The sequence below is a fragment of the Oncorhynchus nerka genome, linkage group LG18, assembly GCF_034236695.1.
Source record: "Oncorhynchus nerka isolate Pitt River linkage group LG18, Oner_Uvic_2.0, whole genome shotgun sequence".
NCBI classification, from domain to species: domain Eukaryota; kingdom Metazoa; phylum Chordata; class Actinopteri; order Salmoniformes; family Salmonidae; genus Oncorhynchus; species Oncorhynchus nerka.
Genome location: NC_088413.1, coordinates 21,124,811 through 21,152,640, shown reverse-complemented (window position 1 = coordinate 21,152,640; position 27,830 = coordinate 21,124,811). Strand labels below are relative to the sequence as shown.

The window sequence follows — 27,830 nt, the reverse complement described above, 5'->3', positions numbered from 1 at the left end:
GCCTCCACGTGACTGTATGACCTCCCTACAACGCCTGGGCATGCTCCTGATGAGGTGGCGGATGGTCTCCTGAGGGATCTTCTTCCAGACCTGGACTAAAGCATCCGCCAACTCCTGGACAGTCTGTGGTGCAATGTGCCATTGGTGGATGGAACGAGACATGATGTCCCAGATGTGCTCAATTGGATTCAGGTCTGGGGAACGGGCGGGCCAGTCCATAGCATCAATGCCTTCCTCTTGCAGGAACTGCTGACACACTGCAGCCACATGAGGTCTAGCATTGTCTTGCATTAGGAGGAACCTAGGGCCAACCGTACCAGCATATGGTCTCACAAGGGGTCTGAGGATCTCATCTCGGTACCTAATGGCAGTCAGGCTACCTCTGGCGAGCACATGGAGGGCTGTGCGGCCACCCAAAGAAATGCCACCCCACACCATGACTGACCCACCGCCAAACCGGTCATGCTGGAGGATGTTGCAGGCAGCAGAACGTTCTCCACGGCGTCTCCAGACTGTCACGTGCTCAGTGTGAACCTGCTTTCATCTGTGAAGAGCACAGGGCGCCAGTGGCGAATTTGCCAATCTTGGTGTTCCCTGGCAAATACCAAACGTCCTGCACGGTGTTGGGCTGTAAGCACAACCCCCACCTGTGCACGTGGGGCCCTCATGGAGTCTGTTTCTGACCGTTTGAGCAGACATATGCACATTTGTGGCCTGCTGGAGGTCATTTTGCAGGGCTCTGGCAGTGCTCCTCCTGCTCCTCCTTGCACAAAGGCAGAGGTAGCGGTCCTGCTGCTGGATTGTTGCCCTCCTACGGCCTCCTCCACGTCTCCTGATGTACTGGCCTGTCTCCTGGTAGCGCCTCCATGCTCTGGACACTACGCTGACAGACACAGCAAACCTTGCCACAGCTCGCATTGATGTCCCATCCTGGATGAGCTGCACTACCTGAGCCACTTGTGTGGGTTGCAGACTCCGTCTCATGCTACCACTAGAGTGAAAGCACCACCACCATTCAAAAGTGACCAAAACATCAGCCAGGAAGCATAGGAACTGAGAAGTGGTCTGTGGTCCCCACCTGCAGAACCACTCCTTTATTTGGGGTGTCTTGCTAATTGCCTATAACTTCCACCTGTTGCCTATTCCATTTGCACAACAGCATGTGAAATGTATTGTCAATCAGTGTTGCTTTCTAAGTGGACAGTTTGATTTCACAGAAGTGTGATTGACTTGGAGTTACATTGTGTTCTTTAAGTGTTCCCTTTATTTTTTTGAGCAGTGTAAAATAGATGCCCCCAATGATTCTAACTAGAAGAACAGGTCAGTCTGTGGGTATTTGTCTGTCCTGATGAAACATTGCTACATTAAACCTCTTGGGGCGTCTAAACTGCATGCCAAGTAGTCTCCTTAACTTATACATGTAGGTATTATGTCGGTATTAGCCAGATATCTACTGGGTAAACTACACTTCAATGAACCTGTGGTAGTGCGTTTACCTGGGAGTCTGCGGTGGGTACGGGGAGAGGCAGGTCGGTGACGAGGCCGTAGACAGGGGCAGCAGTCACTTGAATTTCTTGTCAATATAATAGACAATCTTTATCTGCCTCCTTAAAATGTTCCTGCTGTTATCAATATTTGTGTTGTAAAATAATAAAATGTAAATATCACTGACTGATTTTTATTCCTCTCCAAATGTTTTTTTATTTTTAAAGTTGACAAACCTAAAGGAAAGCTGTTACTGGAACAACTGATAAGTCAGAAGAAAGATCTATCAATTCCATCACTGATTTACACTGAACAAAAATATACACCAAACATGCAACAATTTCAAAGATTTTTACTGAGTTACTGTTCATAGGGAAAATCAGTCAATGGAAATAAACATATTAGGCCCTAATCTATGGATTTCACATAACTGGGCAGGGCCACAGCCATGGGTGGGCTTGGGAGGGCATAAAACTACACCCTTGGTAGCCAGGCCCAGCCAACAAGAATGAGTTGTTCACCTTAAATAGGCATTATTATTGCAGACAGAAATACTCCTTAGCACCCCCTCAGACAATCCCGGATGTGGAGGTCCTGGGGTGACGTGGTTTGCGGTTGAGGCAGGTTGAACGTACTGCCAAATTCTCTGAAATTATGGTGGAGGCGACTTATGGTAGAGAACTGAACATTGAATGCCAGTTGCACATTCCCTCAACTTTAGACAACATATGTGGCACTGTGTTGTGTGACCTTTTATTGTCCCCAGCACAAGAGTCACCTGTGTAATGATAACACTGTTTAATATATACTGATGAGTCAACAGGGTCAATAGAAGGTAGGCTCTGAGGGTCAGGTCTTGACACGTTCCTGGATAACATAGCAACACCTGAGGGAATGGCATCTAAAACAATTGCAAAATCTTTAGGTGTTACAGGGACCTTGTAAAGTGATAAGAATTCTTTATAACTGAGTAAAAGACCCTCTGCATTTACCAGTTGGCTCACCAATAGGATATTATTTCTGAACCAATATTCTAAAAACAGAGAGGTATTTTTATACAATATATCCCGATTATTCCATATATAATATCTGTGTGGAGAAAAATTATGTTTATAAATTAAGGACCATCACAAGAACCTGCCGATGAAAAGCAGAAAGTTTCACTGGAACTTTGTCAATATTATAATTGCAAAACAACATGAAGTTAAGGCCACCAAAAGTAGAGAAGACATGATGAGGAATTAAATTCCAGTGGGTGGAAGTTAATTTTTCACCATGGAGTGGAGTTTAGTCCGCTAACGACAAGCCAGAATTGGAGCCGGGACCCTCGTCCGTCAGACACTCGACTGCTAGCTAGCCATCCTCTCCGAGAGATATGACGACAAAAGTCACCTGGATCGAAGTCCACTAGCTCGGCGACAGGCGGGGAAGTAATTGTATCCGAGCTTCCTGCACAGGCAAATAACATATACGCATAATACCTAATTTAGCAGTTCGCTGGCTTCTCCTTCCCGATGATATTCTCCATCACCTGTGACTTTCGAGCTTTGGTTTTGTTCATGCAACATTTCTACAGCACAAGTTTCTCCCATAAATTGACAAATGTCTTGCAAGGGTTTTTCTATCAACGTTTCTAAAATAGTCGCAACACGAAAGCAAAGCGAGTTCGACAGACATGACTAATTAACTTGGTAAATGTTAGCTAGTGTGCTAGAATGAAATGACCTTGGAGCCAAATCTGTTATAAATTAAAACGAAACCCTTGTCTGTGGTGGAACATTTGAATTGCTGGTGGCCGTTTGGTTCCGGACAGCTGACGAGGTTGCCCCGGTGATATACCGTAAACACTTATCTGCCTCCTTAATTTCACCAACTTTGAATATTTGTGTTATACATGCAAAATAATAAAATTAAACGAAAGGTTGAAAAAAATCTTTATTCCTCTCAGAAAGCAACATATTGGGTTGACAAACCTTAAAAAAAAAATACTGTTACTGAAACCCCTGATGAGTCAAGAAAAATCTAATTTCCTTCCTTTTGATCAACTGTTCTTCCACAACCCTTGCTGTCCAGATAAAAATAAAAAAAGTTTATATACATGAAAAGGGAAAATCCAATGTTGCTAAAGCAATACAATATTCAAAACAACACACAATTGCAGGTAACACAATACACCCTAAAATCAATTGAGTTATACAGGTGGTTGGTGGCACCTTAATTGTGGAGGATGGGCTTGTGGTAATGGCTGGAGTGGAATAGTAGCAAATTACATTCTATTATGAGCCGTCCTCCCCTCAGACTCCCCTGGATGGTTTGTCGGGACTTACGGTTTGTTTGCAAAGCTGATGGTTGTGGCTAGATGGATAAGCTAAACCTAACTCCCTTTTCCTAACCATAACCTCATTCTCCTAACCTGCTACATTAGTCTTTCTAACCTGCTAATTAATTAGATCCTCCATTACAGCAACACTGGCAGCTTCAGAGCAAAGTGAAATCACATAAGGCACAGAGTTATTGAATTGGTGCAATTTCACACAAAATAATGGCGGGTGCCTGATTACAGGCTATGTGCATTTATGGCAGATTGAGACATGACATGTAAAATATATAATACTTCCCAAATGAAAATGTGTAACTGTTACGGATGTTTATATCTTGTAAAACAGGGGGATTTGTTTTGAATTTCATGCTCGTTTTATTATTTAAGTGGAACATGAATTGCATCATTCAAGTCACAAGTGTGTTCTAAATTGATGGGTTTATCGATCCCTTTGCCTGGCTACCCAAACGCCACGCCAACAAAAAAGTGTACTCTCTAATGAGTTTGGATTTGAGGCCTTGCAGATTATTTCTAGAACGCAAACAACTGTTCTGATTGGTCCAAGAAACCAATTGGTAAGAATCTCCCCTTTCCACCATGGAGTCATATTAGTTTGTAGCCAAAATGGACGGGGTGGGGTCAGAGTAAATGTAGACCACCATCGTGTTCGGTAGAGTCTCATCTTTCCCCAGGCCAAACCTTTTGTACGCTACAGCCGTTTTCCTGATAAACTAATTTTCGGGATGTCTCGTGGTCTGACCTACACTGCTGTAGCTCGGCCACCTTCCACTGCAGATGTGGAAGGTCGCCGGATGCGGTGTATTGAGACAGTCCATGGGGGGAAAAAAACTGGACTGACCAATGTAGAGATTTTCAAATACATGCAACTTAAAAGTTTAATATCAAGACATTTATATTTGAAATCTTTTTGGACATCAGAACATCTTGAGGGAATCCTATTGGAGTCAAAAAAGGATATTCATATGATAGGTAAGCTATTCAAAACTTTTCAGAGAGCCTATCCAACTGACAAACTCTTTAAAAAAACTAAATTAACTATTGGAACCAAGAACTGAGTGCCACAGTATGTCATAATACCCAGCGGTCAAACAGAAATGAATCCAATCGTTTTTTCCACCATTCAGTTTTCCCATTGGGGATTTTAGAAACACTTAAAATATGGGCTGTGTTTTGTGTAGGCTTACCCTGTGACGTTTTGATAGGTGTAAATCTCTCTAGGACAAGGTGGTGTATCAATATATTCACCCCCCCCCCCCTAAATGAAATGCTAATTAGTTGCTAATGTGTATCATAAACTACAAATACCATGATGATCTGGAATGCCGAATCAAGGCAAGGGTAAGAATCTCTAGAATAACTATCTAATGTTAGCGAAATGTAGTAATGAATAATATTTAAATTGACAATCCATACCTTCTGGGAATGCAATAAAATCCAAAGGTTACAGGCAGAGTTAGAAAGTGTGCTGTCAGAAGTATTACAATGTAAATAAATGTTGAACAATGGAGAGAGACAAAATGGTGGAGTTTGAGGCAGGGGCTGTGAGCAGTTAGGTCTGGGCATGGTCATTCTTTTTTTTAAACCATACAAAACAATGTATCATGACTGGGATGTGGCTGGTCCACCATTAGAGGGTGTTTTTCGAGCTGGTGTCTTTTGAGAAGGTACTGTCTTTCAAAGTCCTCATTGCACTCGGAGCATCTGAAGGGCCGGTCTACCTTGTAAACAATGCACTCGTGCGTATCGCGACCCTGGCGTTCTTTGAACGTCTTGCCACATCCTGAGCACCAGTAGTCTTCTCCAATGTGTTTACGTTCATGGGTGTCCCGCGATTTAGGATATACAAACATCATTCCACACACACAGCAACTGCAGGGTTTTTCGCTTTTCTCCTCAACTCTATTTTCTGGGTCGACAGTCTGCTCCACCATTAGAGGGTGTTTTTCCAGCTGGTGTCTTTTGAGATGGTACTGCCTTTGAAAGGCTTCACTGCACTCGGAACAGCTGAAGGGACGTTCTCCTTTGTAATCAATGCACTCGTGCGCGTCACGATCCCCGCGCTCCCTGAACATCTCACCACAGTTGGAGCACCAATAGTTTTTTCCAGCGTGACCACGCTCATGCCTGTCGCGAGATGTGGCCTGCCGGAAGGTTTTTTCGCACACAGAGCAACTGTAGGTTTTCACTGTGTGTTTGAATCGCTGGTGTCTGTTCAAGTAATTCTGAAACATGAATTTCTCACCACAGATATCGCAGCTAAAGGGCAGCCCTGTGTGTGTTATCATGTGACTTGTCATTCTGCGTTTTTTTCTCTCGGTCTTTCCACATATTTCACAGCTGTACCTTTTATTGCATTTCTTCTTCGTGGGTGCCGGAGCATCCTCAGCTGACACCAGCAACGGAATCTGTTCTCTCTTGAAGTCATCGAGTCCAAGTTCTCTGGATCCCCCAGAGGCTTGACTTCTCTCTTCCTCATCACTTTCTCCGGTGATATTCTGGTTGGCCTTGTGAGTGTCTGGAATATCCTTGCCATAACCTGAAAAGGAAGTCACCAACAATACATTTCACAGGGATATTTCTCAGTGACAAATACAGAAGCTAAGAATAACTCATGCTGCAGAGTTGGGATTTTTCTATTAAACATATTAAAATAATAGCATCAATTGACCTTGAGACTCCATGTCGTCATCATCCATTTCCTCCTGTTTTATGACAGGTGGTGCAGGCCATGTCTCCACCCCCTTCCAAAAGACAAGCAATGCTGTTATTAAACTGATCATACAGCAACAATTACACCAGCACTTGCATTTATTTAAATTACAAAAACAGGGGGAATGACACAAATTATGGAATATATTTTACACAAATGTTTTCAGAAGGGCATTTATGTTTAAGGAGCCCTAAACATATTATCATCTGTAGCCTAGACAGTATAGAGCTTGCCTAGGTGTCATTCAAAGCCTTACTTGCAGTTACAGGCCTGCTACACAGGACTTGAAACTTTGCATGGTTTTCAATGACATATGGCTGGGAGTAGTCAGTGCAGCTCTGAGACATATCTAAAATCGACAGCCAAACCACAAGCTAAACTCACCATGTCTGTCATCTGACCAAAAGCCTGTGATGGCTGTTCTTCCTCTGGTACCAGTGACGGTGGACCTTCGTCTTCAACAGTAAGGTGACCTTCTAGCCAAAGACCACTGGCCTCTTGTTCATTGAGGATTTGCTCCACGACTGGGAAGTCTCTCAAAACTGTTGGGGAAGCTAACATACAAGTACAGATTTTCAAAAAAAATTGTTCAACACAAAACTGAGATATCGAGGCTCAGATTTCCCAAACATACAGTGCCTTGCGAAAGTATTCGGCCCCCTTGAACTTTGTAACCTTTTGCCACATTTCAGGCTTCAAACATAAAGATATAAAACTGTATTTTTTTGTGAAGAATCAACAACAAGTGGGACACAATCATGAAGTGGAACGACATTTATTGGATATTTCAAACTTTTTTAACAAATCAAAAACGGAAAAATTGGGCATGCAAAATTATTCAGCCCCCTTAAGTTAATACTTTGTAGCGCCACCTTTTGCTGCGATTACAGCTGTAAGTCGCTTGGGGTATGTCTCTATCAGTTTTGCACACCGAGAGACTGACATTTTTTCCCATTCCTCCCTGCAAAACAGCTCGAGCTCAGTGAGGTTGGATGGAGAGCATTTGTGAACAGCAGTTTTCAGTTCTTTCCACAGATTCTCGATTGGATTCAGGTCTGGACTTTGACTTGGCCATTCTAACACCTGGATATGTTTATTTTTGAACCATTCCATTATAGATTTTGCTTTATGTTTTGGATCATTGTCTTGTTGGAAGATAAATCTCCATCAGGTTTCCTTCCAGAATGGTCCTGTATTTGGCTCCATCCATCTTCCCATCAATTTTAACCATCTTCCCAAACCATGATGCTGCCAGGCCCAAACCATGATGCTGCCACCACCATGTTTGACAGCGGGGATGGTGTGTTCAGGGTGATGAGCTGTGTTGCTTTTACGCCAAACATAACATTTTGCATTGTTGCCAAAAAGTTCAATTTTGGTTTCATCTGACCAGAGCACCTTCTTCCACATGTTTGGTGTGTCTCCCAGGTGGCTTGTGGCAAACTTTAAACAACACTTTTTATGGATATCTTTAAGAAATGGCTTTCTTCTTGCCACTCTTCCATAAAGGCCAGATTTGTGCAATATACGACTGATTGTTGTCCTATGGACAGAGTCTCCCACCTCAGCTGTAGATCTCTGCAGTTCATCCAGAGTGATCATGGGCCTCTTGGCTGCATCTCTGATCAGTCTTCTCCTTGTATGAGCTGAAAGTTTAGAGGGACGGCCAGGTCTTGGTAGATTTGCAGTGGTCTGATACTCCTTCCATTTCAATATTATCGCTTGCACAGTGCTCCTTGGGATGTTTAAAGCTTGGGAAATGTTTTTGTATCCAAATCCGGCTTTAAACTTCTTCACAACAGTATCTCGGACCTGCCTGGTGTGTTCCTTGTTCTTCGTGATGCTCTCTGCGCTTTTAACGGACCTCTGAGACTATCACAGTGCAGGTGCATTTATACGGAGACTTGATTACACACAGGTGGATTGTATTTATCATCATTAGTCATTTAGGTCAACATTGGATCATTCAGAGATCCTCACTGAACTTCTGGAGAGAGTTTGCTGCACTGAAAGTAAAGGGGCTGAATAATTTTGCACGCCCAATTTTTCAGATTTTGATTTGTTAAAAAAGTTTGAAATATCCAATAAATGTCGTTCCACTTCATGATTGTGTCCCACTTGTTGTTGATTCTTCACAAAAAAATACAGTTTTATATCTTTATGTTTGAAGCCTGAAATGTGGCAAAAAGTCGCAAAGTTCAAGGGGGCCGAATACTTTCGCAAGGCACTGTAGTGGACACATGCAATCATTACTCATGGCAGGATGGCGTAACTATGTTTTTCTGAGGACTAGGTTGCATTTGCTATAGCTACGTTTTACTAAAGAGGTGATAACATAGTAATCCGCCTACTAACGCTACCGGCAACAGACTGTTACCAAGGTTACTCCATGGACATTAGTCAGAAATAAGTTGCTGTAAAAAAAGAAGCAATTCTTTACAAGCCAGAATTGTGAATACAATGCAATTTTGCATAGTCCTTTTAGCGGTGGAAAGTGTTAACCCGACTTTCTGCTGCACTAGTAGGTTCTGTTGCTTGTATTTTCTCCTGACGCATTTCACGTGATACACAATATGTAAACAATAGCCGAACATGGTCAACCAAAGCGGATTCCTTCTTAATCAACTGGGTGCGTTTGTGAAATTTACCAGGTTATTGCGTGGGACAATGTTTGGTCGGTGCTTCGGTTAAACTCGGCCATTGTTGACATATTATGCAAGTGGCGTGCGAATTGTGTTTGCATTGAAAATACGAACCAGAAAGACAAAAAAACAGACCAGTGTAGTGTCTCAGATTACCTCCAACATAAGGACAAAAATCTGCAGGCAACTTGTAAAATAAAGTTTATTCAACCATCTGACTTGTGATGGGACTGTTAACAAAAAGTGAGCCTAACGATACATGTTAGAGACGAGAGAAGTCTCCCGGAATCGTTGAGGCTAGTTAACGTTACTGTGCAGACTTGGAGCTTGAGCGTCCCCCAGACATGCGACTATTAGATATCCTCTTCGACCGGGAGATGTGTAACGTTAGTTACTGTAGGCTTCAAGTGAGTAAGTGACATGGCTAGCTAATTGTAGGCAAGCTTCCTACAGACACAGCCTATACGCATAACCAACGTAGCTAGCTCACCTGGTTTTTGAATTATCTCCATGCAGTTCGCTGGCTTCTCCTTCTCGATGTTATTTGCAATCGCCTGTAACTTTATCGAACTTTGATTTTGTTCCTGCAACATTTCCACTCGAAGAGCAGCATACGTTTCTCCCATAAGTTGACAGATGTCTTGCACGGCTTTTTCTGTCAAAGCTTCCATAATGGAGGCAACACGAGAACCAAAAGCGAGTTCGAAAGACATGGCTACAAAACTCACTAACCACGCTAAATTTGCAGTGTTAAGTTACTGTTGGAGTGTTTGAATTGCTGATAGACGTTTGGTTCCGGACAACTGACGAGGTTGCACCGGTGATATACCATAAACACTCGTTTATCTGCCTCCTCGATTTGACAAGCATATCCAGTATTTGTATTGTACATGCAAAATAAAACCAAACGATACAGGTTTTTACACATTTTTATTCCTCTCAATAAACAAGAACATATCGAGTTGACAAACCTTTAAAAAATAAATGCTGTTACTGAAACCACTGAGTCACAAATATTTCTCAATTCCATTTTGATTAACAACTCTAATACAACCCTTTCTGTCAAGACGTTTTTAGGCCATAGATTGTTGTAATGTTTGAGTCACTCAAATATCGCATTAACACACTGATTTGGCTAAATGTATAGAATAAGAAAAATGAGCTTTAAACCTGCAAAATTCTCCCAGCCATCAAGGGAAGTGTGAACAGAGAAATATACTTAGAAAATAGAAGTGGGGCACAGGATGTTCCACAATGTTGTAAGGGGGGGGGGTCTGGGAACCCCTGACATAGCTGATGGTTGTGGCTAGACGGAGTAGACCTACAGCTCCATCTATTTGTTGACAACTGTGGCATTTTAGTTAAGCCTAACTCTAACCCTTTTCTTAACCTACTACGTTAATTATCCTAACCGGCTGCGTTAGTTCTCCTAACCTGCTATATAAACAAACCATAAGTCCAGACAAATCATCAGTATACCCAAGAATGTGTCCCGAAGTAGACAGTTTATTGATCCCCTCGCCTCTCTTTGGAAGTCACCCTCGGGAGTTGACAGCAACACGTGACAACAGAGGGCCCTCCGAGTGAGTTGGTAGGGGTGAGGGGGTGGTTTGGGAATCACAGTCTATTCACGTTAAATGCTGCATATTTTGGCTCAATCGGAAACGTAATTTAAAACGTGAAGCACGCTGTAACAGTCCAGATCGAATCTAGGCCCAACATGAGCATTAAAGATGGCTGTAAAACATTATCCAGGTGCCTGAAGTTAGTTGTGCAGTAAAGGTCGGAGATGCGATATCCTGCCTGTGTGGGGTTGAATCCCAGTCCCATCACTGTTCTACACACTATTTCCAACGCTATCCGTCACCCCTTCATTCAAATCCATGTCTATCCTTTTTGTACTGAACAAAACAACTTAATTCAGTTGAAGCCATTTCACTTGTGTCAACTTAACCCGAGTTTGTTAGTGGAACTTTTCCACCTAACGTACTCATGTCGGCCTTAGGGTCATTGTCATTTGAAGGCTGTGCTCCCTGTACTACCGTCGCAGTATCATGACCGGGACGTGTCTGGTCCACCATTAGAGGGTGTTTTTCCAGCCGGTGTCTTTTGAGATGGTACTGCCTTTCAAAGTCCTCATTGCACTCTGAGCATCTGAAGGGTCGGTCTCGCTTGTAAACAGTGCACTTGTGCTCATCGCGATCCCCTCGCTCCTTGAACGTCTTGTCACATCCTGAGCACCAGAAGTCTTCTCCAATGTGTTTGCATTCATGGTTGTCACGCATTTTAGGAAATACAAACCTCATTCCACACATAGAGCAACTGTATGGTTCTATTTTCTCCTCAACACTCTTGTGTTTTCCTTGATGTTTGGCTAAACAGGTGTGGCGCTTAAAATTCTCACCACAGACATTACAACTAAAGGGCTTCTTTGTGTGTATTAACATGTGTCTGCTAATGTTGCCTTTATTCATAATAATCATACCACATTTGTCACAGGTGAAACGCGTGGATGCCTCAGTCTCAGAACTCTCCGCTAACTCAAACAACTGACTCTGTTGGTCCTCAATGTCCTTGGACTCAGGTTCTGGGTCGACTGTCTGGTCCACTAATAGAGGGTGTTTTTCCAGCTGGTGTTGTTTGAGATGGTACTGCCTTTCAAAATCCTCATTGCACTCGGAGCATCTGACGGGCTGGTCTCCTTTGTAAACAATGCACTCGTGCTCCTGACGTTCCTTGAACTTCTTGCCACAGTCTGAACAACAATAGTCTTCTCCAATATGTTTGCGCTCATGGTTGTTGCGCATTTTAGAATACACAAACATCATTCCGCACACAGTGCAACTGTAGGGTTTTTCTACTTTCTCAACTTTCGCGTGTTTGCCCTGATGTCGGGTGAATTGGGCTTTGCGCTTAAAATTCTCACCACAGATATCGCAACTAAAGGGCTTCTTTGTGTGTGTTAACATGTGTCTGTTGATGTTGCCTTTATTCATAATAGTCATTCCACATATGTCACAGGTGAAATGTGTGGGTGCCTCAGAACTCTCAGGCTCAAACTGACTCTGTTGGTCCTCAATGTCCTTGGACTCAGGTTCTGGTTCGACAGTCTGCTCCACCGTTTGAGAGTGTTTTTCCAGCTGGTGTTTTTTGAGATGGTACTGCCTTTCAAAGTCCTTGTTGCACTCGGAGCAGCTGAAGGGCCGGTCTCCCTTGTAAACAATACACTCATGTGTGTCGCGTTCCTGGCGCTCCTTGAATGTCTCGCCACAGTCTGAGCACCAATAGTTTTTTCCAGTGTGACCACGCTCATGCGTGTCGCGAGATGTGACCTGCATGAACGTTTTTCCGCACACAGAGCAACTGTAGATGATCCCTGTGTAGTGATTGAAGCGCTTGTGTCTGGTCAATAATTTCTGACACTGGAATTTCTCGCCACAGATATCGCAGTTAAAGGGCAACCCTGTGTGCTTTCGCATGTGACTCGTCATTCTGGCTTTCTTGTTCTCAGTCTTTCCACATATTTCACAGGTGTACCTTTTATCATATTTCTTCTTTATGGGTGGAGCAGCATCCTCAGCTGACACCAGCAACGGACTCGGTTCCGTCTTGAAGTCGTCAAGTACAAGTTCTTTGGATCCCCCAGATGATTGACTTCTCTCTTGCTCGTCACTTTCTCCTGTGATATTCTGATTGGCCCAGTGTGTCACTGGAATCCACTTGTCGTACGCTGAAGAGGAAGTCAACAACAACACACAGTGACTATAATTGTTACAAGTTAGTGTAGTTGAGCTAGTCTGTGCTTTTGTATTGAACATAGATTAGAGTAAAAGATGAAACTGACCTTGAGACTCCATGTCGTAGTCATCCATTTCCTCCTGTTTGATGACCGGTGGCGCAGGCCATGTCTCCACCCCCTTCCAAAAGACAGCCTTTAATTAAACTAGTAATCATGAATAAAATGATAACACTAACATCAGTCATTTTAATAAAAAAATAATAAAAAAAATCAATAGAAAACATTACAGGGGGAATAACACCAAAATAATGGAATATGTTGAACACATCATGGAATGCACCGAGTGTACAAGACATTAAGAACACCTTCCTAATATTGAGTTGTACCCCCTTTCGCCCTCAGAACAGCCTGATTTGTCGGGTAATAGACTCTAGATTGTGTGGAAAGCGTTCCACGGGGATGCTGGCCCATGCTGACTTCAATGCTTCCAATGTGTCAAGTTGGCTGGATGTCCTTTGGGTGGTAGACCATTCTTGACACACACGGGAAACTGAAAAACCCAGCAGTTTTGCAGTTCTTGACACATACCGGTGCGCCCAGCACCTACTACCATACCCCGTTCAAAAGCACTTAAATCTTTTGTCTTGCCCATTCACCCTCTGAAAGACACACATACACAATCCATGTCTCAAGGCTTAAAAATACTTATTTAATCTGCATTCTCTCCTATATCTATATCTCGTGCCAAATCCGGTCCGTGGCACATTGGGTTGTCAAGTCATTTTGGCACGCTTCCATACAGCCCGCGATGCGCTGCACTACGAGTCACAGCAAGCACTGCCAACGTGCTGCACGCCAAACGGCAGTGCTTTGCCACACACACAGCCCTCATCCCAGACCCACAAACCAGCCAGTGCCTTGTCATATCATCACTAATGGCACTGACTGAATCATCTACCAGACCTTACATTTAAAACGTCTTGTAAGCTAAATGTTCATGCCAAGTTTGGGTTCCAATGGGTCATTGCGGCAGCCTACAGAAAATGTCATCCGAGTTGTCAAAATGTCAAAGGATTTGCACAGTTATAAATTACTAAAGGAAAATAGTTGATACAAGCAAGTATAAATGACTCAAAGTCAAGTAACTACGAATCCTACAGTATATAACATATCCCACCTTGCGCTGCAACACTGCCTGGCTGGGGGCTGTGCGCACAATGAAAGTAAGGCATACAAGTTGGTCTAATTTACTTTAAACTAAAGTCTGCTTCAGTGAGACATTGTTTCTTGGATATTTACATTTTATTCCACAAGGTAGGTTATTTTTTTTCAATGTTTGCATTTCAACTTCCTAGGGAAAAGACAGCTGCTACTAGTCAGACTCACTCACAGGCACAAACATGACTCAAGTAGCATTATCACGGTAACCTCACACCCTTAAAGGGCAAGGTGAAAACATTTGTCTCATCTCATTGATATTTTGGATAAAAGATTCAGGTCGTATGAAATGAAAACAATACACCACTTTACTTCTTACTAGTAATACATTTGTTTCAAACATTACAAAGCATGCTCATCTACTGTCTTGGTTTTTGTTGGTGTAATTTTAAAGAGAATATGTTGGCTGGTAAAAAAAATCTGAGTGGCTGGTAGATATTTAAATCTACCTTACAGTGGCTGGTGGACCAAAAAGTTCATTTTAGGCCCTATTGACATCCCATCATGTTTAGGGAATGTATAAATATGCCCAGTTGCCCATTAGTTAGGCTACCATGGCTAGAAGAACTCAGGGATCTTGAAAGAGGGGTCTAAAAGGAGGGGGGGTTAAAGTATTTGTCTCTGTCACCAGATCTAGACCCAATTGAACACTTACGCGTGATTCTGGAGCGGCACCCGAGACAGCATTTTCCACCACTATCAACAAATACATCAAATTATGTCATTTCTCTTGGATAAATGTTGCATCCCTCCAGTAGAGTTCCAGACACTTGTAGAATATATTCCAAGGCGCATTGGAGGTGTTCTGGTGGCCCAACACCCTATTAGGACAATATTTTCACGTCTTTTATTTTGGCAGTGACCTGCCTCTACCTTTACAAAATCAGCAAACTCAACTCACCATGTCTGTTGTCTGACTAAGAGGCTGTGCTGGCTCTTCTCCTTCTGGCACCAGTGAGGGTGGACCTTCGTCTTCCACAGTAGGATCACCTTCTAGCCAAAGACCATTGGCCTCTTGTTCATTGAGGATTTGCTCGACAACTGGGAAGTTTCTCAAACCTGGTGGGGAAACGAACACAAATAAAGCTTGAGAATCTGAAAATGTTGGTTATACGAGACTGAAACTTCAAAAACATGTAGTGGAAATATGCAATCACCAACCATGATGGTAGATATTTATCGGATAAATATATTGTATTTGTAAAGCACCTTCACTAAAGCTAAAAAAAAATTACATTAGGAGCACAGCAATAGGCCTACTGTAGCGCTGAAGGATCAGGCGACGTCATGAATAATAGCGCTCTCGGACTTTCATAAATAGGCGACTGCTAGCTAACTAGGCGACATAGCTAGCTATTGTATATCTATCCCCACTTCCTATAGACAATTAGCATATAGGTATAATTATCGTTAGATATTTAATCTCACTGAGTTTATGAATGCGCTCCATGCAGTTCGCTGGATTCTCCACCCCTGTCCCATTCTCCATCGCCTGCAATTTTGTCCTCGAACTTTGATTTTGTTCATGCACCATTTCCACTCGAAGAGCAGCATAGGTTTCTCCCATAAGTTGACAGATGTCTTGCAAGGCTGTTGCTGTCAAAGTTTCCATAATGGAGGCAACACGACTACGAAAGGCGAGTTCGAAAGACATGGCTACAGGAGTTTACAGGAGTGAACTAGGAAATTAACTACTTGCGGAACAATTGAGTTGGTGTTAGCAGTTTCGTTCCGGACAGCTGACGAGGTGGCGCTGGTGACGTACCGTAAGTACTCGTTTATGTGCGGTGGTCACTAGTTACCACCGCCACAAAGTCATAATTGGTTATATCGTAAAGAATTTTAAAAACGAAATTTGCTTTTTGGACTTTATTTAAGGTTAGCAGTGTAGTTAATATTAGGATTAAAATACAATTTTAGAATAAATTGTAGAAATAGGCGGGATGTATGACTTTGCAGCTGTGGTAACTAGTGACGACCTTCATCGGCCTCCATTTTCCCGCAATATTTGTGTTGTATACAAAATAAGAAAAAAACGGATTTACATCAGAAAAATCTCAATTCCATAATTTATAATGAAAAATATAAACGTAGCATGTAGTGTTTCATGAGCTGAAAAAGACTCCAGAAATGGTCCAGCTTTTCCAAAGTGCTTATTCCTCTAAAACTGTGCACACATTTGTTTTACATTCCTGTTTGTGAGCATTTCTCCCCTGTCAAGATAATCCATCCACTTGACAGGTGTGGTATATCAAAAAAAGTAGATTAAACAGCGTGGTTATTACACAGGTGCATCTTGTGCTGAGGACAATAAAAGGCCACTCTAAAATGTTTTGTTCCAACACAATGCCGCAGATGTCTCAAGTTGAGGGAGTGTGCAATTGGCAGGCTGACTGTAGGAATGTCCACCAGAGCTGTTGTCAGATAATTTAATGTTCATTTCTCTACCATAAGCTGCCTTCCACGTTATTTTAGAGAACTTGGCAGTACATCCAACAAGCCTCACAACCGCAGACCATGTGTAAGCACACCAGCCCAGGACCTCCACATCTAGTTTCTTCACCAGCGGGATTGTCTGTGACCAGTCACCCGGACAGCTGATGAAACTGTGGGTTTGCACAACGGAAGAGTTTCTGCACAAACGGTCAGAGACCGTCTCAGGGAAGCTCATCATCCTCACCAGGGTCTTGACCTGACTGCAATTCTGCGAGGAAACAGACTTCAGTGGGCAAATGCTCAACTTCGATGGCCACTAGCAGACTGTAGATATGTGCTCTTCACAGATGAATCCCGGTTTCAACTGAACCAGGCAGATAGCGTGTATTGCGTCATGTGGGCGAGTGGTTCGTTGATAAGTGGCGGTGAGGGTTATGTTATGGGCAGGTGTAAACTACAGACAACACACACACAATTGCATTTTATCGATAGCAATTTGAATGCGGAGATATCCTGAGGCCCATTGTCATGCCATTAATCTGCCGCCATCATCTCATGTTTCAGCATAATGCACAGCCCCATGTTGCAAGTATCTAAACATAATTCCATACATGTCACCCATTGAGCATGTTTGGGATGCTCTGGATCGAAGTGTAAGACAGCATGCCCCAATTCCCACCAACTTCACACAGCCATTGAAGGAGAGTGGAACAAAATTCAACAGCTGGATCAACACTATGCAAAGGAGATATCTCGCTGCATTAGGCAAATGGTGGTCACACCAGATACCAGATACTGACTGGTCTTCTGATCCATGCCCCTACCTTTTGTTTTTTTACATATAGTGAAATGTACTAAATGTATGCATCTGTATTTCCAGTTATGTGACATCCATAGATTAGGGCCTAATGAATGTATTTCAATTGACTGATTTATTATCATCTACAACAATTGCTGTCCAGATTGAATTACGTTTTATTGACAAACCATGATGAAACTTGTCAAAAAAGCAATGCACAACTGCTGTAGTGTATTTTACAAATAAAACAAGTAAACACATCTCAATTCACATATCTATGTAAGTGGTATAGTGCCATTTGTTTTTGTTAGGTGCGGGAGCCAACCCCCAAAAAGTGAATTACATAATTTTACAATCAAAGTTTGTACTGACAGATGTAACCTAATGAATATTATAATACAATATGCACAAAATGCATTCTCCAACTGCAACATCTGCCCTATGCTCACACTCTCTCACTAAAATGTAATATACCGAACTTGGTGTTTGAGGGTATCTAATTTACAAATAGGCCATCAGTGTCATTGGTGAACGATAATTATTTGAGTTTTACTGGTGAAATGTCCAAACTGCATCTGCATGACAATCATTTGATCTCAATCAGCTTCATGGGGATACGCACTTAGATCTTCTTGAGTTACTGTTTCAGGAGCGAAATAGAGCAGATGGTGATACTGCTCTATTCTATTCAACTACTAACTTATATTCTCAAATTGCAAAAAGGGCGGGAGCGCTGCTCCCTTGCGCTCCGGCGGCACCACTCCCCTGGTCTTTGTTAAGCAGCCTTACTCTAATCTCCTTGACTCTTGAGGACTCCTTTGCCTTCCCCACGTCGATACCGTACACGGTGGTCTGGATGAATGTGTAGAAGTTACACAACGCTTCATGGTAGGACACACTGAAGACATAGTGTGCCTTAAAGAGCTCGTCAAAAGCTGCCACTGATGTTTGGGCCTTGCATGGGATGGTCTTCTGGTCAACGACGATGTAAAACTTCTGAAGGCTGTTCTTCCTTTCACCGACACAGAGGAGGAAGGGCTGCTGCTCATATCCAACTGTCTCAAGGAAGGTCACCATACTTGTCCCTACCTGAGGAAAAGAGTACAAGACAACAGTAAATAACATGTTCCACAATCCCGAGGGAAGACCACATGACCACTAGGCAGGTAGCCTGGCACAGTGGTTCCCAACTCCAGTACCTTCAACAGTACACATTTTATTGTAGCACTGGACAAGCACACCTGAAACATGTCAACTAATCATCAAGCCGTTAAGTTGAATCAAGTGAGTTTGTCAGGGGATGCAACGTGTGCTGTTGAGGGTACTTGAGTTGGGAAACGCTGGCCTAGCGGTTAGAGGTGAGTAAGCAGGCAGAGGGTTGCCAGTTCCATTCTAGATGCCATTGCCTTCCGTTGTGCCCACGGGCAATTTACTTCCCACAACAGCAGCTCCCCAGGCACCCAGTGTGGCAGCCCCCCCGCACCTCTCCAAAACCTGAATATGCATGTGTCTTTCAGCGGGGTTGGGTTAAAAGCGAAAGTCAAATTTCGGTTGGACCTTATATGCAATTGACCAATAAAGTGATCATAATCTTAATCTAAGCAACCTAGCGATGAGGGTTTAGTTTAACTATATTTTCACTCAAATATGCGTGTCATAAAATGGATGGTTATCCTATTTACATGGGATATAATTGACTTTGGCTACACCTCTGGAGAACATTATGTGAAACTGTCATAAAGCTCCTGTTAACCCCAGGCGAGGGGTTAACAGGAGCTCTGTATTGTTAACAACTACTGTCCTAAAGAAAGGTGCACAAACCTTCATAAATCTAACCAGATGGTCAGCAGCTTGAGAGGTACGGATCTTTGCGGTCTTCGGGCCCTTTGAGGTCGGGGGTAGGAGATGCAGAAGCAACAAAATGGCTGCCAAGTCACTCTCCCATCCTAATTTTTCAGTTGAAAACAAGAAATGCTCAGTAAAAGCTCACATGCCAGTTTCACTCTGACAATGTATGGTCAAGTTAGAAAAGTCATTGGAAATACCAAAGAACATATTTGAGTTCTGCACTAGTACCATAATCATTGGATTCCTGCTGAGCAGATGAGAGGAGGTCTTCCACAGGTTCGCTGAAGGGAAGGGTTTTGCAATCTGCGATGACCCTGGGTTTGAAAAATGTTGGCCACTTCGCCATAAATGTCCCAGACACCACCTCTCCGAAAAGTCTGGTGAAATCTTGGTTGATCTGAAGTACATTCAACAACAAAAACATTCAAAATGAATTCTCTTTCCTCTTTCTTTTAAAATCACCAAAACATTATGAATTCTATTCATACAGTCTTACCAAGCCTGTAGTGTCAAGGAATCTGGGGAAGACATCTAGGACAGTTGAGGACTTCCCCGGATCATGAACCACCTGCTGTCTGTATTGGAACGTTGCCATCATCTTCTCTCGAACCAGTGACTCATTAGTTGTTGTATGCTGAAGCACAGATATCGCCTCTTTGCATTCATCCCCCGAAAGTTGCTCAACAGCTAAAGGGCAACTTCGCTGAGCCTTTGGACCATTTTGATAGGTGGGCTTGGTTCTCTTCTTGGTCTTACATGACGTGTTGCGCCCCACTGTCTTTATTCTCCAGGCCAGGTAACCAGACCCACTAGCTGCATCATAATATTTTTCCTGTCAATCAATAAGAAAACAGTTTTAAAAAAAGATGAACGCCGTTTTAATGTCCTGGCACCTTTGGCCTGGTATCCCGAGAGAATTCAGTCCTACATTTATACTTACATAGCCATGCTCTGAATCTGGATCATTCAAGTAGGGGAATAAAGTCACAATCCCCAGGGCGTAGTTGGTGCGGACACTTGATGGGGGGATCCTCCTTCAAGGAGGATTACAAAAAATATGTAAATAAAATGTTTTAAATAAAATACTGTTTTATGTTTTAATGTGTATTGTATGCATCCACCCATCAGTACATAGGAAGTTCCATCAGGAAATGAACAGTTTTTATTTTTATTTTTTACCTTTATTTAACCAGGCAAGTCAGTTAAGAACAAATTCTTATTTTCAATGACGGCCTAGGAACAGCGGGTTAACTGCCTGTTCAGGGGCAGAACAACAGCTTTGTACCTTGTCAGCTCGGGGGTTTGAACTTGCAACCTTCCGGTTACTAGTCCAACGCTCTAACCACTAGGCTACCCTTAAAGTGACATGCCTAGTTAAATAGGTTGAATAAAACATTTAAAAAATGGACGTTTTGTCAGCCCCGCTACATGGTTTGATCTAAAGCTGTGGAAACCCACCAGTATGAACACACAGGTACTCGAAGTTTGACTAAAATCATGCAGTTAAACATAACAGCTTTTGTCATCAAACATTTCATTTTTTCTTTTTACTTTTACCCCCTTTTTCTCCCCAATTCCGTGGTATCCAATTGTTAGTGGTTACTGTCTTGTCTCATCGCTGCATCGAGGCGAAGGTCGAGAGCCATGCGTCCTCCGAAAAACACAACCAAACCGCACTGCTTCTTAACACAGCATGCATCCAACCCGGAAGCCAGCCACACCAATGTGTCGGAGGAAACACCGTGGTGACCTGGTCAGCGTGCACTGCGCCCGGCCCGCCACAGGAGTCGCTAGTGTGTGATGAGACAAGGATATCCCCGCCGGCCAAACCAGACGACGCTAGGCCAATGGTCCTCCCGGTCGCGGCCGGCTGCGACAGAGCCTGGGCTCGAACCCAGAGTCTCTGGTGGAACTGCGACCACTGCGCCACCCGGTAGGCCCTGTCATCACACATTTCTAACACATTGAATTATTCACGTACCCATGATTTTCCATCATGTCGGCCACAATAATGTTCACCATCAGTCTCCGTGTGCTATCCGTAAGACCTTTGGTTTTCCCATACTCCTGGAACACCTTTTCTCCACCTGGCTTTGAGTGAAGGATGGCACTGATCATCTAGAAAAACACATCAAAACAATGGACGCCTTGTGATCAGTCGAGCATCTTCAAGGTACTGGTAATGGACAAGAAGACAAGGGTATGTAAATAGGTGGAACAGAAACAGCTACACGTGTTTTAAAGTATTATCACTAACGCGCTAGTAGTGGAGCTAACAGCAGCATTTTACACAACTCACATCTCTTGCTGCATTTCTGTCTGTAGGTTCATCAGTCAGACGTCTTTTTCGTGCCTTGGATTTTTCCAAAGTTAAAGCTGATCCAGAGGAATCAGACCCAACTGAGCAGATCAAGACCTCAGACATGGACACTTGTTCATCTGAAAGAAAAAAAACTCCCTACCATTACTACTATTTGCTAAAGAGCTCTAACTACAATCTGTTGGACATTACAAAAACAACCCAACAATGATTTACCAAATGTCTCGATCAACTGATAACAGATGAGTGAAATGAGCAAATAATTGGGATAATATTGTGCAGGAGTAACTTAGCTGTGCCTTTGCATTCATCACCTAACAGTTCCTCAACAACTGAAGGGGAACTGTGTTGAGCCTTTGGACCATTTTGATAGGTGGACTTGGTTCTCCTCTTGGTCTTACATGATTTGTTGCGCCCCACTGTCTTTATTCTCCAGGTCAGATAACCAGACCCACTAGCTGCGTCGTAATATTGTTCCTGTCAATCAAAAAAGGAAACAGTTCAAAATTATCAACACCATTTAATTTAACATCCTGGAACTGTAGGCCTGGTATCCGCTGAGAGAGAATTCAGTCCTCCGTTCATACTTACATAGCCATGCTCTGAATCTGGATCATTCAAGTAGGGGAATAAAGTCACAATCCCCAGGGCGTAGTTGGTGCGGACACTTGATGGGGGGATCCTACTTTGAGGAAGATAAAATAAAACAGTAACAATTCTAGTAAAAGCGATAATCAGTGATTAATTTCTCAGTAAAACTGAAGCCCCACCACATGTTGTGATCTAAAGCGGAGGGATGTCTCTAGGGAAACCCCCTCGGTATCAACAGACAGGCTTGTACTCTACATACAGGGAATGCATGCATGACTGGTGTTTCAGACCTAAAATCACAATGCCACAGTAATGGAGCTTGTGTCAAAGGGCACCCTAAAATGAAAGCTTTTAAGATGTTTTCATACCTCAAAAGTACACTACTGTCGAGCCATGTTTCCATTCTGAACCATTGGTTTGTAGATATAGTAACTATACCTCAAAATTAACGGAAAGAATTGGCAACAAAAATCTATCAAGCAATGATGTGGACATACAGTATATTGACAGTAGTCTGCTTTTAAGGTCTGAAAACATCTAGCAGACTTTAATTTTGGGGTGTCTAATACCTTTAAGTTTGACAAATCATACACTTAAATATTATACCATTTGTCATCATACGTACCCATGATTTTCCATCATGTCGGCCACAATAATGTTCACCATCAGTCTCCGTGTGCTATCCGTAAGACCTTTGGTTTTCCCATACTCCTGGAACACCTTTTCTCCACCTGGCTTTGAGTGAAGGATGGCACTGATCATCTAGAAAAACACATCAAAACAATGGACGCCTTGTGATCAGTCGTGCATCTTCAAGGTAGCGGTAATGGGCAACATTTTACACAACTCACATCTCTCGCTGCATTTCTGTCTGTGGGTTCATCAGTCAGACCTCTTTTCCTTGCCTTGGCTTCATCCAGAGTTATAGTTGAACTGATAGAGACATCAGAGTGCGTGAGCTCATGCGTGTTGAGGGATTTGATGTAGGTGAACCCTTTCCCACACACAGTGCAACTGTAGGTTTTCACGGTGTTGTGTTTGTGCCGCTGGTGCCTGGTCAAGCCGCTCTGACGCTGGAATTTCTCACCGCAGATATCGCAGCGGAAACGTGGCTTCCCAGTGTGTTCTAACATGCGTGCTTTATACTTTGTCTTTATGGGTGTCACGGCATCCTCAGCTGACACCAGCAATGGACTCTGTTCTCTCTTGAAGTCGTCGAGTCCAAGTTCTCTGGATCCCCCAGAGGCTTGACTTCTCTCTTCCTCATCACTTTCTCCTGTGATATTCTGGCTTGCCTTGGGAGTCTCTGGAACCCACTCGCCGTAACCTGGAAATGAAGTCACCAACAATGAATGTCACAGAGTTAGCTTTACAATGACTCATTAAAAGGGATAGTTTACTTTGTGAGGGTCTTTACAAGTGCAAAATAAAATAAAGACCACATTGATTAGCGTAAATCAAACAGTTTGTCTTGCCATCATGTTTGTTAGAAAGCAGAGAGCATATCCAACTGACAATCTCTTAGAAAAAAAAACTATTGGAACAAAGATTTGAAAAATAACTGATGCTGGCACAAGATGGAGGGAAAGATGGAGAATAACTACCAAAATTACAGTAAACAAATGTACGCTTAATCCAGTATAATGTATATAATTGATTATACAAGAGACAAAATTCAGCACAACGGCAGAGTCATGTCTTAAGTGTAAAACTATTAATGATCCAATAATGCTTTCTGGGAATGCTATAATGCCCAGAAATTGTGGTTGGAGCTACAAAGTTGGCTGTCAGAAGTATTACAATGTAAATGTATTTTTAATCCATCGGTCTGCATATTTTAAGACATGACATATTGGGGTGTAGTGAGTTACCCAATGGGCTGGACGATTCTTTTATCATCACTCATCTTGAAAAAAACATATACATAAACTTGGAAGTCAATCAATCCACTGACATTGACACATTGGAAAAATGTCATGATTTATTATTGAATTAGTAAGGGCGACCAAGAAAAATGAATCGGTTCAATTTAAGGCCAAGTGGCAAACAATAATGCAGGCACTAGGGATGGGGTGTGAGCATGCTGGTCTGGGCAGATGAGATGTAGTCTGTGTGTCTAGGTTGTTGTTCGTATACACACACACACACATTTGTTTATGGAATAGATTTTTTTTTTAAATGGACATTACAAAAATAAATGTATATAATTATGACAAATACACAATGTAATTCAAGTGAAATAAAATACTTTACATCGTGATTGAAAATAGTTGCTTCAACTAACCTTCCGATTCCAAATCATCATCAGCCATTTCCTCCTGTTTGATGAGCCATACTGGCCATGGTACCTTCCAAAAGACAATGTCATTATTAATGAATCAGGTTCTAAACTACAGCCAGTTATGTTGGGGATGCAACAACAACACAAACATCTCGTGTGGTGCTCCTCACTTACAAAGTAGGTGGGACAAGCCAAACTGAATTTACCGTGTCTGTAATCTGACCAGGGGGCTGTGATGGCTCTGGTCTCTCCGTCACCGGTGATGCTAGGCCTTCAAAAACAGCACCGTCTTCTAGCCAATGATAGTTGGCCTCTTGTTTATTCAGGATCTGCCCCACGATTGGAAAGTTTCCCAAACTTGGTGGGCTAACTAACATACAAATAATGAAAATAGACGCATTAATGATTTTATATATATATATTTTTTTTTTACAGACACCGCTATAGTGGTGGTTTAGCACTCTGGGGTTATTGCGCGTTATAAACTGGGTGGTTCAAGCCCTGAATGTTGTTTTGCTGACAGCCATGGTATTTCAGACCGCACACTGAACATTTATATTTAGTGCTCTAATTACGTTGGAAACCAGTTTATAATAGCAATAAGGCACCTCCGGTGTTTGTGGTATATGGCCAATATACCACGGCTAAAGGCTGTGTCAAGGCACTCTGCGATGCGTTGTGCAGAAGAACAGCCCTTATCCGTGGTATATTGGCCATATACCACACCCCCTCGTACATTATTGCCTAATTAAACCATGGATGTACACCAGACGCTAAAATGTGTGTTGTACACTAAATAGCTAACTGTTAACATCTCACCAGGTTTTGAAAAGTTCTTGCGGCAGTTCGCTGGCTTCTCCATCCTTGTCTCTTTTTTATTTTGTTCATGCAACATTTCCACTCGAAGAGCAGCATAGCTTTCTCCCATAAATTGACAGATTTCTTGCACGACTGTTGCTGTCAAAGCTTCCATAATGGAGGTGACGCGACAACGAAAAGCGAGTTCGTGCGACATGGTTACCAAGTAGACTACAACAATCAATCTAATCTGTTCCTATGTGAGAAGTGAACATCTTCTTTGTTATCAGATGGTGGCTTCACCTTTTCACACCTCTTCCGGAAGTTTTCTTTGGATTAATTCCGGACAGCTGATGAGGTTGGGCGGGCCGGTGAAATACCGTAAATACACGTTTAGATACGCCCTTGAGGCTAGCAGCTTCTTACATCTTTTGTTGAATTTATTTGATACTCAAAATATTAATACATTTCCCAACAGCATAAGTGGCGTTTTTTCTCTCTCCCACTAAACAAAAACAACAAGACAAACTGCCAGAACAAACTTTCAAACATTCTCATCCTCTTGATCTTATGAGCTGCTATGTACCTTTCTACAGCTATAACATTCTAAGCTAAATAACTTGATTATAACAGCCTAGATTTGAACCACCATTATTTGGTGTGAGTGAGTGGAGCATGATTCCCCAGCTTTTCAACATACTTTGTACAATAGTCAACTTTAACAAGTTATAGAGACTGCAAGAAATGTTCAAAATAACTAAATGTTTATAGTGGTATAAATTCTATTCTATAAATTCTCCCCAATTGTTTGTTGTGCTTGTTTGCAAGACCAGCACTCAGGCCTTGGAAATGGAACTGGCAGCCAGGTCATAACCGTAACCCAATAACACTGAAGGGTCAGATTAACAAATGCAATGTTCTCCATTTGTATGGTAAAACAATATATACAACATGAATGTACAAGATATGTTATAAAAATATATATAATAGAATTCAGCCATCAATTAAGTAGTTGATGCATGAAGCCTATATCCTGAAATCCAGAACCTGTTTTGCTAACATTCCACTCCTTGTACTCTTTTTCTTGGCCAAATTGTTTTGCTTCTCAATGACAAAAGGCAAAAGCACAAACAGATCTGGGATCAGGCTATAATACCTATGTTTGCAAAGCAGGCATCTACCAGGAATCAGGGTGTTTTCTGTTCATGTGTGCTCACATGTTCTTCATGGTCACCGGACGCCCACATATGGTGCAGGTGGCGGTCAGTCTCCGCCTGGTCCCTTCAGCATGTTTCATGGTGCCGTGTTGTTGTGCCACAGACACAGGATCTGATTGTGCTCCCTCCAATAGAGTGGCTATCTCCGGGTGTTTCCTCAGCAGGTGCTGCTTCAAGTTCTTTCTCAGGAGCACAAAGCCACAGTGATCACACATAGTCGTCAGAGTCCTATAGGCTGGACTTTGAGGCAGTTGGATATGGGTGGTGATTTGAATACGCTGGTTTATAGCAGGCGTGGGCAGTACAGCATGCGTAGAGGGCAGTGCAGCTGATGAAACAGGAGCGGAAGCCCCTTGACACAACAGCAGATGACTTGTCATGGCATCCCTCCTGATGATAGTTCTCTCACACTGGGGGCAGTGATAATGGCCATCTGTCCTACAGTCCAAATTGCATTTACAAATCTTTTTATCTAGAAAAATGAGACGGAAATGAGTAAAGCACATCTTGACAAGAATGATAATACAATCTACCAGACTACATGGTTAAAACATCCGCATACCTTTGAAAGACACCGCATTTTTCAGGTGCACATCAACATGGCGCTGTAATCTTGAGCGTTTGGTTGGTTTAAAGCTGAGACAAAGTGGACAGTGGAACAATTTGCAGCAGGTTGTGCATCTTGTGAGTGATATTAGAGAATTGACAGGAACAATCGAATGGTGCACCTGTAACAAATAACTTAATGTCAGTAAAAAAATAATGAGATCGGCTAATTGTGGAACAGAGTTCTATGGTGCCATATTTATTGGAGTATCAATTAAAGGGTATGCAGAAAGGATAGGATTATATTAAGGATTAGGGGTAAGGCGCATTAATATACAAAATACATATATCTGACATCACACACAAACAACCACAGACAATAACACATTACTGGCTCCAACGCAACACACTGTGGATAGCAAATATCATGGAATGTTCACATATATTCAATGTCCCAAACATATGAAAGCAACGCCGCCAGGCAACTCTTAGTACAAGTTAGCTATCTATATATTAAATGTTAAATTATGCTTCTTATTTGTTTTAACATTAAGAAGTTGCATTGTTTACCTTGGTATTGTCCGTACATGTCGTTGAAACGTATAATTTGCTACGAAATGTGAGTATAATTCATATAGTCTCATTTATGAATTAGGCCCCCAGTATACGATCACAAGCTCCACTGACCTCATCGTCCGTAAGCTTAACCAGAGAGGATGTGGTCTTTGGTTTAACAGGCTGTGATAAGCACCGCTGGCCTTCCATATCAGCACCGCTTCCGTAGAGAGGATGTGGTCTTTGGTTTAACAGGCTGTGATGGTCCTTGGGATCATCTTCCATATCAGCACCGCTGGCCTCA

The 27,830-nt window shown here is 42.5% G+C and overlaps 3 protein-coding genes across 6 annotated transcripts; all 3 read right to left on the bottom strand.

Annotated features, from left to right (window-relative positions):
* Window positions 1–3,402: 3,402 nt before the first annotated feature.
* On the bottom strand, window positions 3,403–10,011 carry LOC115116329 (zinc finger protein 135-like). Its single transcript, XM_065003728.1, has 4 exons — window positions 9,669–10,011; window positions 6,921–7,090; window positions 6,495–6,567; window positions 3,403–6,362 (listed from the first exon to the last, which is right to left on the bottom strand). Exons 1-4 carry the CDS (start codon window positions 9,889–9,891, stop codon window positions 5,404–5,406), a joined length of 1,425 nt encoding a protein of 474 aa, XP_064859800.1. The 5' UTR covers window positions 9,892–10,011; the 3' UTR covers window positions 3,403–5,403.
* Window positions 10,012–10,091: 80 nt separating this feature from the next.
* Window positions 10,092–15,880, bottom strand: LOC115119036 (zinc finger protein 665-like). The gene is made up of 4 exons (XM_065003727.1): window positions 15,564–15,880; window positions 15,037–15,194; window positions 13,023–13,095; window positions 10,092–12,908 (listed from the first exon to the last, which is right to left on the bottom strand). Exons 1-4 carry the CDS (start codon window positions 15,787–15,789, stop codon window positions 11,128–11,130), a joined length of 2,238 nt encoding a protein of 745 aa, XP_064859799.1. The 5' UTR covers window positions 15,790–15,880; the 3' UTR covers window positions 10,092–11,127.
* A 1,648-nt stretch (window positions 15,881–17,528) lies between these two features.
* LOC115120687 (uncharacterized) lies at window positions 17,529–27,714 on the bottom strand. Of its 4 annotated transcripts, none has more exons than XM_065003723.1 (16): window positions 27,659–27,714; window positions 26,988–27,153; window positions 25,230–26,897; window positions 24,617–24,780; window positions 24,414–24,477; window positions 22,981–23,456; window positions 22,755–22,891; window positions 22,130–22,223; window positions 21,853–22,015; window positions 21,518–21,657; window positions 21,200–21,336; window positions 20,159–20,252; window positions 19,715–20,050; window positions 19,447–19,615; window positions 19,192–19,316; window positions 17,529–18,459 (listed from the first exon to the last, which is right to left on the bottom strand). In XM_065003723.1, exons 3-16 carry the CDS (start codon window positions 25,423–25,425, stop codon window positions 18,079–18,081), a joined length of 2,676 nt encoding a protein of 891 aa, XP_064859795.1. In that variant the 5' UTR covers window positions 25,426–26,897; window positions 26,988–27,153; window positions 27,659–27,714; the 3' UTR covers window positions 17,529–18,078. The 4 variants fall into 4 exon arrangements, with proteins under 4 accessions (XP_064859795.1, XP_064859796.1, XP_064859798.1 ...); XM_065003724.1 differs by having other exon boundaries at window positions 27,542–27,700; XM_065003726.1 differs by having other exon boundaries at window positions 21,940–22,015; window positions 26,988–27,700.
* Window positions 27,715–27,830: the final 116 nt, after the last annotated feature.